Here is a 19,111-nt window from a genome sequence, read left to right as displayed (position 1 = left end):
AAAAAAAAAAAAAAAAAAAAAAAAAAAAAAAAAAAAAAAAAAAAAAAAAAAAAAAAAAAAAAAAAAAAAAAAAAAAAAAAAAAAAAAAAAAAAAAAAAAAAAAAAAAAAAAAAAAAAAAAAAAAAAAAAAAAAAAAAAAAAAAAAAAAAAAAAAAAAAAAAAAAAAAAAAAAAAAAAAAAAAAAAAAAAAAAAAAAAAAAAAAAAAAAAAAAAAAAAAAAAAAAAAAAAAAAAAAAAAAAAAAAGGGTTGCACTCAAATTACAAAAAAGTATTCACACAAATAAAGTCAGACTTAAATAATTGGAAAAATATTAAGTGCTCTTGGATCGGCCGAGCGAACATAATAAAGATGACAATACTCCCTAAACTAATCTATTTATTTAGTGCTATGCCAATCAGACTTCCAAGAAAATATTTTAATGATTTAGAAAAAATAACAACAAAATTCATATGGAACAATAAAAAGTCGAGAATCTCAAGGGAATTAATGAAAAAAAAATCAAATGAAGGTGGCCTAGCTGTACCTGATCTAAAATTATATTATAAAGCAGCAGTCACCAAAACCATTTGGTATTGGCTTAGAAATAGATTAGTTGATCAGTGGAAAAGGTTAGGTTCACAAGACAGAATAGTCAACTATAGCAATCTAGTGTTTGACAAACCCAAAGATTCTAAATTTTGGGATAAGATTTCATTATTTGATAAAAACTGCTGGGATAACTGGAAATTAGTATGGCAGAAATTAGGCAAGGACCCACACTTAACACCACATACCAAGATAAGATCAAAATGGGTCCATGACCTAGGCATAAAGAACGAGATTATAAATAAATTAGAGGAACATAGGATAGTTTATCTCTCAGACTTGTGGAGGAGAAAGAAATTTGTGACCAAAGATGAACTAGAGACCATTACTGATCACAAAATAGAAAATTTTGATTATATCAAATTAAAAAGCCTTTGTACAAACAGAACGAATGCAAACAATATTAGTAGGGAAGTAACAAACTGGGAAAACATCTTTACAATTAAAGGTTCTGATAAAGGCCTCATTTCCAAAATATATAGAGAACTGACTCAAATTTATAAAAAATCAAGCCATTCTCCAATTGATAAATGGTCAAAGAATATGAACAGACAATTTTCAGATGAAGAAATTGAAACTATTACCACTCACATGAAAGAGTGTTCCAAATCACTTTTGATCAGAGAAATGCAAATTAAGACAACTCTGAGATATCACTACACACCTGTCAGATTGGCTAAGATGACAGGAAAAAATAATGATGAATGTTGGAGGGGATGCGGGAAAACGGGGACACTGATGCATTGTTGGTGGAGTTGTGAACGAATCCAGCCATTCTGGAGAGCAATCTGGAATTATGCCCAAAAAATTATCAAATTGTGCATCCCCTTTGATCCAGCAGTGTTTCTATTGGGCTTATACCCCAAAGAAATACTAAAAAAGGGAAGGGGACCTGTATGTGCCAAAATGTTTGTGGCAGCCCTGTTTGTAGTGGCTAGAAACTGGAAAATGAATGGATGCCCATCCATGGGAGAATGGCTGGGTAAATTGTGGTATATGAATGTTATGGAATATTATTGCTCTGTAAGGAATGACCAGCAGGATGAATACAGAGAGGACTGGCGAGACCTACATGGACTGATGCTAAGTGAGAGGAGCAGAACCAGGAGATCATTATACACTTCGACAACGATATTGTATGAGGATGTATTCTGATGGAAGTGGATTTCTCTGACAAAGAGACTTAACTGAGTTTCATTGGAGAAATGATGGACAGAAACAGCTACACCCAAAGAAGGAATACTGGGAAATGAATGTGAACTATTTGATTTTTTATTTTCTTCCCGAGTTATTTTTACCTTCTGAATCCAATTCTCCCTGTGCAGCGGGAGAACTGTTCGGATCTGCAAATATGTATTGTATCTAGGATATACTGCAACATATTTAACATATATAGGACTGCTTGCCATAAAAAAAAAAAAAAAAAAAAAAAAAAAAAAAAAAAAAAAAAAAAAAAAAAAAAAAAAAAAAAAAAAAAAAAAAAAAAAAAAAAAAAAAAAAAAAAAAAAAAAAAAAAAAAAAAAAAAAAAAAAAAAAAAAAAAAAAAAAAAAAAAAAAAAAAAAAAAAAAAAAAAAAAAAAAAAAAAAAAAAAAAAAAAAAAAAAAAAAAAAAAAAAAAAAAAAAAAAAAAAAAAAAAAAAAAAAAAAAAAAAAAAAAAAAAAAAAAAAAAAAAAAAAAAAAAAAAAAAAAAAAAAAAAAAAAAAAAAAAAAAAAAAAAAAAAAAAAAAAAAAAAAAAAAAAAAAAAAAAAAAAAAAAAAAAAAAAAAAAAAAAAAAAAAAAAAAAAAAAAAAAAAAAAAAAAAAAAAAAAAAAAAAAAAAAAAAAAAAAAAAAAAAAAAAAAAAAAAAAAAAAAAAAAAAAAAAAAAAAAAAAAAAAAAAAAAAAAAAAAAAAAAAAAAAAAAAAAAAAAAAAAAAAAAAAAAAAAAAAAAAAAAAAAAAAAAAAAAAAAAAAAAAAAAAAAAAAAAAAAAAAAAAAAAAAAAAAAAAAAAAAAAAAAAAAAAAAAAAAAAAAAAAAAAAAAAAAAAAAAAAAAAAAAAAAAAAAAAAAAAAAAAAAAAAAAAAAAAAAAAAAAAAAAAAAAAAAAAAAAAAAAAAAAAAAAAAAAAAAAAAAAAAAAAAAAAAAAAAAAAAAAAAAAAAAAAAAAAAAAAAAAAAAAAAAAAAAAAAAAAAAAAAAAAAAAAAAAAAAAAAAAAAAAAAAAAAAAAAAAAAAAAAAAAAAAAAAAAAAAAAAAAAAAAAAAAAAAAAAAAAAAAAAAAAAAAAAAAAAAAAAAAAAAAAAAAAAAAAAAAAAAAAAAAAAAAAAAAAAAAAAAAAAAAAAAAAAAAAAAAAAAAAAAAAAAAAAAAAAAAAAAAAAAAAAAAAAAAAAAAAAAAAAAAAAAAAAAAAAAAAAAAAAAAAAAAAAAAAAAAAAAAAAAAAAAAAAAAAAAAAAAAAAAAAAAAAAAAAAAAAAAAAAAAAAAAAAAAAAAAAAAAAAAAAAAAAAAAAAAAAAAAAAAAAAAAAAAAAAAAAAAAAAAAAAAAAAAAAAAAAAAAAAAAAAAAAAAAAAAAAAAAAAAAAAAAAAAAAAAAAAAGGGTTGCACTCGTTATGGGGCTACATAGTCTTAGGTTAAGGTGGTACCAGAGAATATGGCTTATGAAATTTTAACCCCTCCTGATTGGAAATCTACATATAGCGAGGGCATGTTCAGAACCTGGACAAAACTTGTCGTGGCTTTGGCAGTATAGTGAACTACGCAGAATACAAGCCCAACAAAATAGGCAACTAGAGTTAGTATACAAATCACCTTTGACTTTGACCAACCAGCAGGTAAAGGTCAGTATGCAGACACTTCATTATAGATTGATTACCCTTTGACAGCACATGACCAAATTGCTGCTGCTACTATAAAAGCATGGGGCTCCCTCCCAGGAAAGCAAGATTTGAGGGGAAACCTTCATGAAATAGAGTGAACCCTTTGCTGATTTTGTGGAACGTCTGTAGACAGTCGTCACAACAACTACTGGAGAAAACGCATCTACAGGAATTATGATAAGACAACTGGCTAAGGAAAATGTTAATAAGGTTTGTACAAGAATTATGGGGACTATCCAAAGAGGCTCTTTTGAGGAGATCATAAGTCGCTGTGCTCTTTAGTGTGTTCTTCTAATTGAGTTATCATCTCATTCTTCATGCCTAGATCATGAATCCATTTTGACTTTATCCTGGTGTACGGTGATGAGTGTGAGTCCATGCCTAGTTTCTGCCATACTAATTTCCAATTTTCCCAGCCATTTTTATCAAGCAGTGAATTCTTATCCCCAAAGCTGGGACCTTTGGGTTTGTCAAATACTACATTATTATAGGTATTGACTATTTTGTCCTGTGAAACTAACCACTGATCAACTAGCCTGTTTGTTAGCCAGTACCTAATGGTTCTGGTGACCACTGCTTTATATTACAGTTTTAGATCTGGTACAGCGAGGCCATCTTCATTTGATTTTTTTTCATTAGTTCCCTTGAAATCCTTGACTTTTTGTTCTTCCAGATAAATTTTGATGTTATTTTTTCTCGGTCACATAAACAATATTTTGGGAGTCTGATTGATATAGGACTAAATAAATACATTAGTTTAGGTAGTATTGTCATCATTATTATATTTGCCGGACCTATCTGTAGTATTCTCTTCTTTAATATAATATAATATAATGGTTCTCTCTGAGAGCAGGTTCCTTGGGCAGGTTTCTGGAGGCAGCCTTAGTTTCGGTTCTGAGTGATTTGCAATCACTGCAAATGCAGCCAGCTGATAAACCCCAAATGTTTATTTTCTCCAAGAGCTCTTGCAGCTTGTCCTTTGCCTCTGCTTTCTTCAGCCTCCAGCCAGCACAAAGGCGGAAGATGGAATGAATCTGACTCCCCCTCTGAGAGTGGGCTTGTGTATCTCCCAGAGTGCTCTCTGGCCCTAAGAGCTTCCTGCTTGTATGAGCTCTCTAAAGGTGTTTCTATCAGGTCCTTGTTTCAAGTTCTGGCCCACAACATCTCCTTGCAAGATTAGATTAATCATACTGAACCATGCTAAACTGGATAATTATTTCTCTATCAATTCTAATGACTTAACAGCTTGTAAAGATTCTAACACCTATCCAAGAGCACTTCATATTTTTCCAGTTAATTAGATCTGACTTGGTGTGGAAACTATTTTGGAGTTTTGCTCATATAGTTCCTGACTTTCCTTTGGCAGAGAGATTCCCAAACATTTTATACTATTGGCAGTTATTTGAAATGGAATTTCTCTTTGTATCTCTAGCTGTTGGGCTTTGTTAGCGTTATATAAGAATGCTGACAACTTATGTGGGTTTATTTTGCATCCTGCACCTTTGCTAAAGTTGTGGATTATTTCTGATAGCTTTTTAGTAGACTTTCTGGGAATCTCTAAGTATACCATCATATCATCTGCAAAGAGTGATTATTTCATTGCCGGCCCATTTTTTTTCTCCTTGCCTACTCTAAACCCTTTTATCTCTTTCTCAACTTTTATCGCCAAAGTTAGGGCAACCTTGCTTCATTCCTGATCTTATTGGGAATGGTTCCAGTTATCCCATTACATATGATGCTTACTGATGGTTTTTAATATTTTAAGGAAAAGTCCATTTATTCTTATTCTCTCAAGTGCTTTTAATAGGAATGGATGTTGGATTTTGTGAAATGCTTTTTCTGCATCTAATGAAGTGATCATATGGTTTTTGTTCATTTGGTTATTGATATAGTCAATTATGCTAGTTTTCCTCATATTGAACCAGTCCTTCATTCCTAGAATAAATTCTACTTCATCATAGTGTATTACTCTGGAGATGATTTTCTCTAATTTTTCTGCTAATATTTTATTCCAGATTTTAGTATCAATACTCATTGGGGAAATCAGTCTATAATTTTCTTTGTCTCTTTTCAACCTACCTGATTTAGGTATCAATACCATTTTCTGTGTCATAAAAGGAATTTGGTAGGAGTCCTTCATTCCCTCTTTTTTCACATACTTTATATAGCATTGGGGCTAATTGTTCTTTAATCTTGGGTAGAATTCACAAATAAATCCATCTGGTCCTGGGGATTTTTTCTTCCGGAGTTGATTCATAGCTTGTTCTATTTCTTTCTTTCTGAAATGGGACTATTTAAGCAATTTATTTCCTCCTGTGTTAATCTGGGCAGCTTATAGTTTTGAAGGTAGTCATCCATTTCACTTAGGTTATCAAATTTATTGGCACAAAGTTGAACAAAGAAACTTCTAATTATTGCTTTAATTTCCTCTTCATCAGGGGAGAGTTCTCCCTTTTCATTTTTAAGACTAATCATTTGATTTTCCTCTTTCTTTTTTCTAATCAAATTTCCTAGAGGTTTATCTATTTTGTTGGTTTTATTTATTATTCAATATTTTTAATGTCAATTTTATTAATTTCTCCTTTTAATTTTAGAATTTCAAGTTTATTATTTGATTGACATATAGATTGATGAAAGAAAAAGTTTTTTATAGCTTTTTAAGTTGCAAGTCCAATTCATTCATCTTTTCTTTCTCTATTTTACTCAAGTAAGCCTCTGGAGATATAAAATTGCTCCTAATAACAGCTTTGGTTGCATCCCACAAATTTTGCTATGTTGTCTTATTGTTGTCAGCCTCTTGGGTGGGTGAAATTATTATTGGGTGAAATTATTAATTGTGTCTTTGATTTGTTGTTTTATCCATTCATTCCAATTAGTGTCTCATCTATTTTCCCATAGGTATTTGTTGAATACAGTTTTTATTGCATCGTGATCTCAAAAAAATACATGTATTATTTCTGCCTTTTTTGCATTTAATTTTGAGGTCTTTATGCCCTAATAAATGGGTTCCATGAACTGCTGAGAAGAAAAAGTACTCAGTTTTCTCCAGAGATCTATCATCCCTAACTTTTCTCATATTCTATTTACATCTTTAACTTCTTTCTTATTTGTTTTATGCTTTGATTTATTTAGTTCTGAGAGTGCAAGGTGGAGCTCTTCTGCTATTATATTTTTGCTGTCTATTTCTTTGTCAGCTCTCTTAACTTCTCCTTTGGGAATTTAGATGCTATACCACTTGGTGCATATAAGTTTAGTGTGGATATTGCTTCATTTTCTATGCAATATCCCTTTATCAAGACATACTTTGCTTCCTTATCTCTGGTAATTACATCAATTTTTATCGTTGCTTGATCTGAGATAAGGATGGCTATCCCTGCTTTTTTTCCCCCTGCCTCTCCATAAAGAAATTTTATTTTATTTTATTTTGCCTTTTTATTGACAGAACATATGCATGGATAATTTTCCAACATTGTCCCTTGCAATCACTTCTGTTCCAACTTTTCCCTTCCCTCCCTCTGCCCCCTCCCCTAGATGGCAGGCAGTCTCATACATGTTAAACATGTTAAAGTATATCTTAAAAACAATATTTGTGTACAAATCCTTACAGTTCTCTTGTTGCACAAGAAAAACCAGATTCAGAAAGGTTAAAGTAACCTGGGAAGAAAAGCAGAAATGCAAGTTTTCCACATTCATTTCCCAGGGTTCTTTTGCTGGCTATAGCTGGTTCTGTCTATCACTGCTGAATTGGAAGTGAATTGGATCTTCTCATTGTTGAAAGGTATAATGATCTTCTGGTTCTGCTCATTTCACTTAGCATCTAATTGCTGTCTGATTGGACAATACTCTATAGGAATATGCTTAGAAAATGGTCCTTTCCACTATCCGTGCTGGTTCAATGATTGGTGTATACAGAGAATTGTAGGAGGGAGTAGGGGGTGGAGTAAGACTATCCAGAGGCACACTTTGGTCATAGATGAGGGACAAGGTGGTTGCGGAGATTCTGCTTCCATCCTGTTCAATCCTGCATCCAAGGATCAAAAATAAAGACTGAAGACTTTTGCTTATCCTGACTCTGATTGATTCTGGGGGGTCCTGGGTGAGCATGGTCATCACAACAAAATGCCACTCTATTGACAGCAAGACCAAATGTCCAAATCCAAAGAGGACACCAAGGCAAAGTCATGACTAAATGAGTCATATAAGCAATTAAAAGGAGAAAAGAGGGATCTTAATATAAATAACTCAGTGGAAAGGCACCCTATTTTGAAAATGATCTAGTACCAACCACCTAGAAAGGGTTGATCTACTGAAGGACTCAACCCCCAAAAAGAACCTGAGTAGCATTTCATATGACCCCATCAAGGAAAACTGCCTTGACTGCTAGAACCAGGTGTCAAAGAAAAGGGGGAAAAATGAATGAGAAATACAAAAGAACACGATCCAGAAACTCCTATGGTGCTGATAGGAAGACCCAAACTCCAAGTGCCAAGAGCAGAAAAGGGAAAAGCTACGAAAAGTGAGTCCAACACCGGGTTGCATGAGACCCCCAAAATGAGTCCTCTCAGCCATCAAAAGTGGAAAAAGGAATCTTCATGGAAAACACACAGCCTTTGGACAAAATTGGAAGCGATCTGGAACATCCACCATAGAAATGTTTGACTTATTGAATGAGACAACCCGCTAATTAGTCCATGATTAGTACTCCCCACGAGACCATCAAGGACACCTCTTGGACCTAGCAGAAGCAGAGGTCAGATAAAGAAAGAAAACAATTGAGCGAGAAAAACAAAAGAACATGAGGCATCCAGTCGTAGCCTGCTAAAAGGAGAATGGAATTCTTTCCATCGATGTCTATTCCTTTTTCCTTTCCCTCTTTACCCGTTTCTTCATTGCTTCCCTCCTTTCTTGCTCCTTCCCTCTATACATCCCTTTGTTCCTTGCTTCTTTCCTGCCTTCCCAAGTTTCTTTTCCTCTGGCCTTGCTTTTTCTCTTTCTTTTCTTCATTCTTGGTTTTTCCTTTTTCGACCCTTTTTTCGCCTGTTTCCTTCCTATTGTGGTTCCTTATTCACTTTCTGGGGCATTACTCGTCCCTTGCTTTCTTTCCTTTTTCTATCCTTTGCTGCTCCTTTCTTTCCTTCTTGTTCTTTCTTCTTGACTTCCTCCTTTCTGTCATCAACTCTTTCCCCCTTCATTTTTCCTTCTATCCTCCATTCCTTCCTTCCCATCCATGCTTTTCCCTCTCTCTATTGCTTTTATCCTGCCTTATTTTCTTTCCATTTTTCTTCCAATCTATTGTAATTCTTTTCTTAGTAGATATAGTGCAAGAGCTATTTGACCAAGGACACTTACAACCTTCTCTAAATCCTTGGAATTCTCTAGTATTTATTATAAAAAATAAATCTGGAAAATGGAGGGTATTCCCTGATTTAAGAAAAGCAAATGAACTGATGGAAATTATGGGAACTCTTCAGCCTGGACTTCCATCTCCTATTCAGTTGCCTAGAGAATGGCCTCTTTGAATTATAGACATCAAAGATTGTTTCTGTTCTATCCCTCCAGATAAGAAGGCTATGAAAAGATTTGCCTGTTCAGTGCCCAGTGTTAATTTAGCTGTTCTTTATAAAAGATATGAATGCACAGTTTTGTCACAGGGAATGAAAAATAGCCCTACTATGTGCCAAATGTATGTTGCTGCTGCTCTTACTCCAGTAAGAAAAGCATTTCCAAAAATAATATTGTTACATTATATGGAAGATATTTTAGGGTGTCCACCTGAGGAACAAATGTCACAGCCCAAATAAAATTTGCAGGTTCTAACAGGCTCTCTAAGGAACAATTTGGGATAACAAAAGAGGAAGCAAGAGCATAATAAGTCACTGTACAGCTTGCCTTCCTTTCCACGCTCCTACACTGCCTCCAGGGAAGAACCCTCGTGGTTTGAGACCCAATGAAAGCTGGCAAATGGATGTGACCCATTATCAATCTTTTGATTGTCTGTCTTTTATCCACGTTGTGGTAGACACCTTTTCAGGATTCATTTTTGCGATACCAGCAGCAAAAGAGACAGCCCGGGTGGTCACTGAATTCCTCATCCAAGCATTACCAATTATGGGTGTGCCACAAGCCTTAAAAACATTCCTGCATATACTTCTAAACAGTTTGCACACTTTTTTGCCCAGTATGAGATTTTACACACCACTGGCATACCCTTTAATCCTCCAGGTCAGGCAATTGTAGAAAGAAGAAACAGACACTCCTCCAAAAACCAAAGAAAGGGAGAGCCCCGGGTAACCCTAGAGAACTTCTAAATTTAGTTCTCGATACCCTTAGTTTTTAAATTTTTGATAATGATGCACTGGCTCCAGCAGACAGGTTTTATGACAGGGGTCCCGTGCGAGCAACTCCACTATCTTTAGGTAATCGCCAGGTAATGTGGAGAGATCCGGAAAGTGGTGAATGGAAGGGACCAGATTGGCTAATTGCTTGGGGGAGAGGGTTTGCTTGTATCTCTATGGGTGGAGAAGGAATCGGATGGGTGCCAATGAGCCATATTCGCCTTGTCCCTCAGAGAGAAACAGAAAAAGAGGGAAATCTGGAAGCAAGGACAAGACCTAAGAACACAATCTTCAGGAATCATTGGATTTCCTAACACAAGGTGAGACTGTTTTAGTTCTTGAAAAACCAGCAAGAATCACTGGATTCCTTGAGATGAAAAATTGTTGAAGAGACTTTTGCAGTACTTAAATTTTCGTGTTGATTCATGCGATTTGTTACATTCCCACTAGCCTGTGTTATATTGCTATGTGCTTATGTATTTTATGTAATTATGGGTAATGCTTCCCATACGGATGGATTTATGTACATCTTGTTTCATACCTGTTTCAAGTGAGCCCCTTCAGAAAACCCGCTAATTTGATTTGATTTCCCATTTCCTTTGGTGTTTTCATCTCCCTTCCTAAGATGTCAGGGAAGGCGTGATCACCTTCTTTTGGGGGTTCTCACCTCCTTGATAAATCAGGGAGGTCATGATCACCTATGTTCTAAATCAAAAGAAAAGGGGAGGTGTTGGAATCTTTACAAACTGTTAAGTCATTAGAGTTGATAGAGACAATAATTATCTAATTTAGCATGGGACTGAGCAAATCCTCTAGCTCACTAAGTACTCATTGGAGTTCACACGGAGATTTCAGAGTTTAGTATGACATAAACGAATTCCCACCTCCCTTGAAGCTCTTAGGGCCAGAGAGCACTCTGGGAAGAAACCCATAATCCCATTCTCTTGTATCCCACAATCCCACTCTTGGAGAAGGAGGATAAATAGAGCTTCAGGGACCCAGTCAAATGAGTTATTTTGGAACATTGCTAGGGGTCGGAGAGGAGCACTCTGGGAAGGAGCCCACAAGCCCTCTCTCCAAGGCCAGATTCGTTACAACGTTTACCTGGGTGCTGGCTGAAGGCTGAAGAAAGCAGAGGCAGAAGCAAAGGACAAAACTGCACGAGCTCTTAGAATCAAGGAGAGAGAGAGAGAGAGAGAGGCCTCTAAGAAACTAACTGGGCTATATTGAAGGACGCAACAAAAGATTGGAACTTTTAGCACCTGGCTGCATTTGGGTGATTATTACTTTTACCTGAAACTAAGGCTGCCGCCAGAAAACCTCCCCGAGAAACCTGCTCCCACAGAGAATCATTTCATTTTAAAGAAGAAGAACACCACATGCAAGTCTCTCCGAGCCTCTCTGTATTCATGCAGCGGGTCATTCCTCACAGAACAGTAATATGCCATCACATCCCTGTGCCACAACGTACCCAGCCATTCTCCCATTGATGGGCATCTCTTGGTTCTCCAGCTTCTAGCCACCACAAACAGGGCGGCCACAACCATTTTGGCACATACAGGTCCCTTTCCCTTCTTTGGTATCGCTTTGGGCTTGTATAAGCCCAGGAGTAGCACTGCTGGATCAAAGGGGATGCACAGTGTGATAACGTTTTGAGCACAGTTCCAAATCGCTCTCCAGAATGGCAGATGTGTTCCCAACTGCGCCAACAATGCATCCGTGTCCCTGTTTTCCCGCACCCCCTGCAACATTCCGCATTCTCTTTCCCTGTCATTCTAGCCAGTCTGACAGGTGTGTAGTGGTATCTCAGAGTTGTCTTAATTTGCATTTCTCTGATTAATGATACTTGGAACATCTTTTCATACGGCTAGAAATAGTTTCAATTTCCTCATCTGAGAATTGTCTGTTGATATCCTTTGACCATTTATCAATTGGCATCTCCCTGTGTTTCAATGTGTTTCCTGTAAACAACGTATTGTAGGCTTCTGACTTTTGATGCAGTCTGCTATCCACCTCCGCTTTGTGGGAAAGTCCATCCCCTTCACATTTAGGGTTAAAAGGACTAATTCTGTATATCCTGCCATCATAATATCCCCGGGGGGTGCTTTTCTTTTTCTTGCCCCCCATTACCTTCTCTCCTCGTATTAAACTTATGGGCCCCACTTGCATTAAGCATCTCTCCCTCTTTAGGATGCCTCCTTCCTCCCTTTGAATCCCTTCCCCTTTCTTGCATCCTTCCCTTATTACTCTTTTGCTTTTTCCCTTTTCCTCTCCCACTTTTTAATGAGGTGAGAGAAGATAAAAGAAATATGCCAATTATTTTCTCTTTGAGCCAACCCTGATGACAGTAAGATTCACACAACGTTCCTCCCCCTCTCTAAGTCCCCTCAGATATGATAGGTTAGCTTTGCCTCTTCGTGGGGTGTAGTTTCCCTCTTTTCATCTCCCCTTTTCCCTTCTCCTGACACTACCCCCTTTCCATCTCTACTTCCCCTTTTTATGTTATATCAGTAAAATCAAATCATACACGTGGTCTACCTTGCACCTGCTGCAATTTCACCTCGGCGCCATGTCCCAGCTGTACAGGTGGGTCAAGGGCTAGCGGTACCTCTGGCTATGGACCCTCCTGAGAAGGAATTGTAGGATACCCATTTCCAGATGACCCTGGCATGCTCACTCAGGCTTCTAGGCCACCTCCCTTGAAGCATCTTCCTCCTCCTGAGAACTAACCTTGACAATGTCATGAAATCCTCTTCATCCTTGGGGCAACTAACTTGGGGAAGTTACTACAAAACTTGACCTCAGCTACCATCTGTGCACCTGATATCTGAGGGACATGCTTTTCTTGGAGAAGTGGGTTCTCCATTCCACTTGGATGTTCCTGAGGGACCCGTTAAAAGGAGTGCCTCTGACCAGAGCCCTCCCCAGCTGTAATCGCCTCTCCCTTCTTAAACACTGTGCTCTTTGCACTCTAGATCACCCGCGTGCTCCCCTCACTGGGTTTAGCGCCGCTGCTTCAGTCACTGGAGGGGCTACAAGTGGGGATTTGGGGGAAATGTCCTTTGGCTTTCAGCAAGGGCACAGCATTGCTAGTTCCTCCCACCATGAGAATGTCCTCCAACCTGACGGCCAACTCAACCAGCTGGCCATGGAAAGTGCACCCTCTCTCCGAGAGGGCCAAGACTCTCTGGACTCTCTTGCTCACAGGCTTGGAGACGACAGGTTGGCCTCGGGTTATCTTCCTGCCTCCAGGAGAGGCGCCTGTGCCCTTGTGGATCCCTCCTGAACCCCGTACATTACAACTCAGGGACGGGGGAGCTTCGTGGATCGGAGAGAAAGCCGGCTGGATGCAAGACATTCATGGAAATCTCATCGTAACCCCGTCTCCTCTCTCCACGCCCCCACCCCCTCTGTCTTGCGCTAGGTGGGGTTTCTGGCTATGGTCTCTATCTACCTTATATTAGCTCCACTTTTAATCATTCCTGTTCTGCTCACGTTGGGCCCCTGCGTTTTTAACCTACTTGTGAGATTGGTTTCCAGAGCCGTGCTTCAAGCGACGAACTTCCCACTACTCGTTCAAGCTGAATATCATGGGCTGCCTGAGTCAAGAGGCGCAGCATTCCCTAGATGTTGCTGCTGCCATCTTCCCCTCGCGCACTTCCCCTCCCGGTCTGAACCCCACCGAGTAGGGCCAGCTCTGGGCGCCCCATCAGCATGAAGCGGCTCCACAAGATGAGCCCTCGGTCTCTTTGTCCCAAATGAATTTGCAGGGGACTGCTTGAGAGTGGAAACCATCTAACAGAACTGGGCTCCTTGATCTTTTGGGGTGACGCCGGGGTTGGAAAACCCCTCAATCTCAAGCTCTCCAGCTCTGGGAAAACTCCCACAGGCAACTCTCACCTCCCAAGGATCTGGGAAGCCACCCCCACCTTCATATTGCTTTGGAAATTTGCCCCTAACTGCTCCCTAGCCCCAAGCCAAATAAAAATTAAGACTCTGTATCTCAAACGGCACCATCTTCCTAATCAAGGCATGGCCCACTCCGTTTCTCAGGGAAAAATCAACCCATTTTGCCAAACTTCCCTTGCAGAAGGGGACTGCACATTCTTTCACACAACCTGTTAACAGGGAACCTTCACCCCTCAACACACATAAAAGTGTAAGGTCCTGGGGTACAGGAACAGCAGCACTTCTCATTCACACTGTTAATCAGGGACAAATCTAAAGCTTGGTCTCAGGAGCGTTTGTAGGTCAGTAATTTTAGTGAGGAAGAAAGCTAGTTGTTGCCAGCTCCTGGCGAAGCTGATATGAAGGCACAGCAAAAACAGTCAGAGACCCGGGAATTCTATCTATCCTTTTCACATGCTACCACTATTTTGTATTTTGCTTACTGTCTCTCACACATTATAATCCAGTTATTTAAAAAATAAAGACTTGATGATTATGTAACTCCAATCATTTTCGTTTCCAAAACTCTGCCTTGTTGATTATTACCTATATCGCTCACCCACCATTGAAATCTGGAATAGAGTAAAAGCTCGCCCAAACCTCTGTCGACCTTTAGCATTAGTTGTTTCCATGTTAAATCACTCACAGATCTCAATTTTGCAATGTCTAATTCAGCAACAAAACAAGCAAATTCAAAAAAACTTTATTTCCAAAATCAATACAAACTTCAAATTTGATCACTTTTAATGGAGGATATCTGAGAAGGTACAAAATACATTTTGGACCTTAGCAGTTAACTTCTTAAGTGAACAAACTCAATTCTTAATTTCTCTGAAAAAACTCTCATTCCTTTTAACATCTGCTTCTGCCTCCTCTTTCAGATCGGCTTCCTCCCCGGCCACCACCTCCTGGAGCCCCCCGGCTTGAACTGCTGCATGAATGCCGAGGGGCAGGATACCCCCTGTCCGGGGAAGGAGGAAGCCCTCTCTCTTGTCTGCCAACTCTATCACGAGCACTGGAATAGATATCACTTTGGCCACTTGAACAACTCTCCTCCCCACTCCCCCAGATCCGTCTCCTGGGCGGCTGTAATCATCATAAGGGCAACTTCCTGCATGGGAGGGGGGAGGCCCTCGAGCGGGAGGAGCACTTCCCGAGTTACCTGCAGGATCAATAGGAGATTATTATTCAGCCAAAATACACACCTTTATCCACCTTTACACAAAGGTTTACTGTTGGTGTGGGAAGTGTAGTTTTTGCTGCAAATTTATACAGAACACGGTGAATAAATTTAAAGTTTAAAAAGTCTAAAAACATGACTGTTTCGATTTTAATTTTATATTCTGAAAAGCTGCTTTAATTCTTTTAAAGTTTTCATGAAAAAACAGGCATTCGTCATTTATCTTTCAAAAGAATGTCCATTTGTAAGAACTACATTCTGTCCCTAGAAAATATGACTCAAAACAATTCCTTAGCTTTATTTTAAAGTTGAAATTTCTTGAAACTTTTAAAAGATTTTTCAAGTTAGCACAAAGCTGGGCCAATAGTTTTCTTAAAAGATGCTAATGAGAGCTATGGGCTTGTAGTTTGTTTTCAAACTACCTCCTTACCTCCTTACCATACCTCTCATAAGACTCTGTGTAGGGTGATCCCCACTTGGATGATCTGAATGGTCTCTATCATCTCCACCTCCACCATGGCATTACCTTTCGGGTGTCAGTGACCCTCTTGAGAATGACGGACAGGCAACAGCAAGCAGACAGAGGGATCCTCCTTACGATGCCCCTCAGATGCCGTATCTTGCATGAAGTCTCTCCGGATTCCCACCCACCTGTGAGCTACCTTCATTCCAAATCACCTTATCTCTAGTGACTTTGTATGTGTTTGTGTTCATTTCCTGTCTACGCTCTACGTGTTTATACGTGTATTTGTCTCCCCCACCAGAAGTGTGAGCTCCTTGCGAGTGGAGATTGGTGCATCTCTCTACCTAGTGCATAAAGCACCATGTCTGGCACAGACAAAAAAGTGCTTAGCAAATGCTGGTTGATTTGCTAATTAAAAGTAAAAACTGAATCACACCACCAAACACGGGCTGGTTCTTTGCTGTCAGAACATCATTCTAGCTAGCCTAGCATTGTCTCTGAAAATGCGATCTCTATAACCAAACTACACTAACGTGAAAAAGGATACGCAAATTCTTTCTACCATTGTTGTAAATATGATTGGTGGATTCCCTTTTATTTTGCCTCTTAAGAATCCTCAAACCGACTATTTGGAATTGAGATGGGAACCGGGGAGTCACTATAGACTATTAAAACAGGGAAACCTCACACTTACAGAGGCCTCTGGCCCTCTTATGTGCCGCCTCTCATTTGACTCTCCCAGCAACCCTAAAACATTGGTGCTCTTACAATCCTCAGTTTAGGCAGTAGGAAACTAAGGCTGAAAGGTGAAATGTCTTGCCCAAAGCCTAGCAAGTACTAGGTGTCTGAGACAGAATCTGAGCACAGATTGACTTAAATCTGTCTTTGCTACAAGTCTCAGACTCTAGCCAGGATAACATGTGGCTGCTGCTGAAAAGGCGCCCACAAAACCCAATAAAAGCGCAAAGATCTGTTAACTGCGCATAAGGGAGGCTAATTGGGGAGTCTTTAACCATTGCCTCTGATTACATCCCCGATCTACTTAATGAGATCACAAGTCATTGACCTTCAAGTTAATTAGATTACAGGTGGGAGAAAGCAGAGAGGCAGGGACAAGATGAAGTAAAGAGAAAGCTGCCCGTGAGGTCAAGCCCCAAACACTTACTGGCAGGATGAGGCGGGACAAGGCACTAGGCCCCTGCCTCCTTCCGTTTCCTTATCGCTAAATGAAAACCCTAGAAGCTCTCATCTCCCAAAGTGTTATAAAGGTAGGAATACTCATAAAGCGCTCTGCACCGTATAAATGCTAGCGATTACTATTAGTAGCACGATGCTGATGATGAGGATGATGGGCATCTCCTGCGGAGCTTGGCACGAGCCCGAGTCCCTTTATGAGAGAACACAGGGACGTTCTCTGAGTGGGCCCCAGGACCAGAAGCTGCCTCCTGATGGATGACCACCTAAAGCTCAATAGCAAAGACTTTTGTCCAAGGAATTAATTACCTTCCCTACCTTCGGTAAGAGTGAGTTGTTGAACAGCCCATCAACATGAAGAGTTGGAACATTTTCCCTTACATCAGTTTACAGTTGAGCAGCCCATCACCTGGGCTTTCTCCGTTTCTCTCTCCCTTGGATTTCGGGAAGGGAGCACAATAAAGGGAAGGGAGATCTCTCTACTTTACCTCCCACCAGAAGCAATCAATGGCACATTGCAGCAGAAACACAGGGCAGTGGGAGACACACGCTTCTCCCTAACTTCGCACACCTGGATTATTCCCTCTGTCTTTGTTGTCCTTTGGCGGCACCCCAAAGTAGACACTATTAGCCCGGGGAATGAAGGTTTCCAGTGTGTGGGTTATCTCCTGAGTAACCTTGAGTGGGAAAGTCAGAGAGCAGGTTCCCTGAGGGGGATTTTCTTATTACAGGCTTTGATAACAGGGACCACCAATAGGAGGAAGGGGAGGTTTGGCAGGATTGAACTTTGCCTGAAGCAGAGACCCTGAGTCAGGACTATGTCAGGACAATTAGGGAGGCTGAGTCAGGAGAATAAAAGGGAACTGTGGCATAACACACAGAGAGTCCCATTGAAATCAAAGAAAACAAACCAAAGTGAATCCAATGTCCAACTCAGGGAAAAGACCAAGAGACTTGCAGCCCCTGAGGTGGGGCAGGCAGCTACAGAAGCATTCTAGTACGTAAGAACAGAGAGGACAGAGACCATACACCCGCGCCCAGAAGGGCAGATTCACGCAGAAGCCCCGGACCTTGGGAAGGCTAAGGGAACAGAGGCCAACTGGCACCTCTGCGCTTTCCTGCTCGGTTCTGGGTCGCCAATACAGGGCTGACTGACAGAGGCCTGGACATAGCTGAGCAATGGTCGCCAAGATTCAATCTAGTCTTTGCACGCCACTTTGCTATGAAAGCCAAGGCTTGTCATTAAAGGCAACCCAAAATCTACTCCACTTCACCACCCAAATCCCTCGCAATCCCTCGCCAATAGAAGTAATCTTCCTGTGCTCTGATCACCTGGCTTTTACCTACCAATGAGGCTAATCCGTTTCTCACAAGAGAATATCAACCTCCCCATTATCGAAATGTTGAGGATCCTTCGAAGACGACGTCAAAAACACGCATATCTCTCAGTTCGGTTTTCCATAGGTACATAATTGCAAACTGAAAAACTTCTTTGGGTCAAAGGGACGTTACGGATATTCTTTTTGAGCTAAGCTAATATTCACCAGGAAGCAACTCTGAACACTGAATTCCTTTCCAAAGGCCTAAGTTGCCATCTTTGTCCTCCTTCTCCCCCTCATGGTTTCATCTCCCCCTCCCCCCCCTACATTATGGCTTGGTCTCATTAACAGAAAATAAGAAACTAAAAGTAAGTGCTTACGCGGAAATGCAACTTGTCCCAATGATACCTTCCCGCTCTTCCATTGGGGAAATCAGTTTCTTAGGCTTGAATGTTTCTAAATAAAGAGCCTGGCTTTTTTCTTAACTTCTTAGAGACACTCTTAGAACAGAAAGCTCCTAATTTGTTCTCGTTTTCACTGCACGTTAAAATGGCTCTGAAAGTGTATAAACTGTATGGAACTGACGACAGAAAATACAGAGGAAATGCAAAGAGACAGTACCTGGAAAAAAGAAACCCATCAATCTGGAGTTTAAAATATGTATCAATCAGGAGGCAAAGGGCCCATAAATAGCAAGTTTGTCGCTTTTATTTCTAAAGAAAATATAGCTTCAAAGACAAGGAAAAGAAATCTTATCTCTTCAGAGTCCCTTCAGAAATCCCCTGTGTCCTTTTGAAGATGAAATACAAATCTTGCAGCCACTCAAAATCAAAGGAATGACAGCTATTCTTTATCCTGGGGGGTAAGTCAGTCAGACAAGCCCTCCAACCTAGTTCTTTTGAACAAGCTTATGCTTTACGCAAAAAATAACAGTAATGTTGGATGTTTTCAGTCTTTTTTTCAGTTGCAGAGCGATGCAGAGAAAAATAATGGCCAGGCTGTTTTTAGAAGCTTGTAGCCGAAAGGTTTCAGAAAGAAGCCAGTTCCTACTGATGACTGATCTAGCCTGAAGGGCAGCGGGGGAGAGGGGGGTTAGGGTTAGAGTCGGGGGTTAGGGTTAGAGGGGGGGATGGAGGGAATGCATTGAAATCGATAAGCTGCAAAACACCAGGCAGGAAAGGAGATGAAGGATCCCCTTGGAGCTGAGGCACCAAAAAGAAATGCACTATCA

General features: G+C 38.7%; 1 protein-coding gene across 4 annotated transcripts in view; it reads right to left on the bottom strand.

Moving 5' to 3' along the window:
• LOC127542666 (RNA-binding motif protein, X chromosome-like) overlaps nt 1-19,111 on the bottom strand; it is a 29,161-nt gene that overhangs the window by 2,188 nt on the left and 7,862 nt on the right. For 3 of the 4 annotated variants that reach the window (XM_051968422.1, XM_051968420.1, XM_051968423.1), the window contains exon 8: nt 14,412-14,886. The exons of the other annotated variant lie outside the window; for it this stretch is intronic. In XM_051968422.1, coding sequence (XP_051824382.1) covers nt 14,883-14,886 — 4 coding nt within the window. In that variant the 3' untranslated portion in view covers nt 14,412-14,882. Of the gene's footprint in view, nt 1-14,411; nt 14,887-19,111 lie in introns of those variants that run through there. 4 annotated transcript variants of the gene reach the window in all.

This window comes from Antechinus flavipes, chromosome X (genome assembly GCF_016432865.1).
Source record: "Antechinus flavipes isolate AdamAnt ecotype Samford, QLD, Australia chromosome X, AdamAnt_v2, whole genome shotgun sequence".
NCBI classification, from domain to species: domain Eukaryota; kingdom Metazoa; phylum Chordata; class Mammalia; order Dasyuromorphia; family Dasyuridae; genus Antechinus; species Antechinus flavipes.
This window is presented reverse-complemented; position numbering and strand designations above follow the sequence as displayed.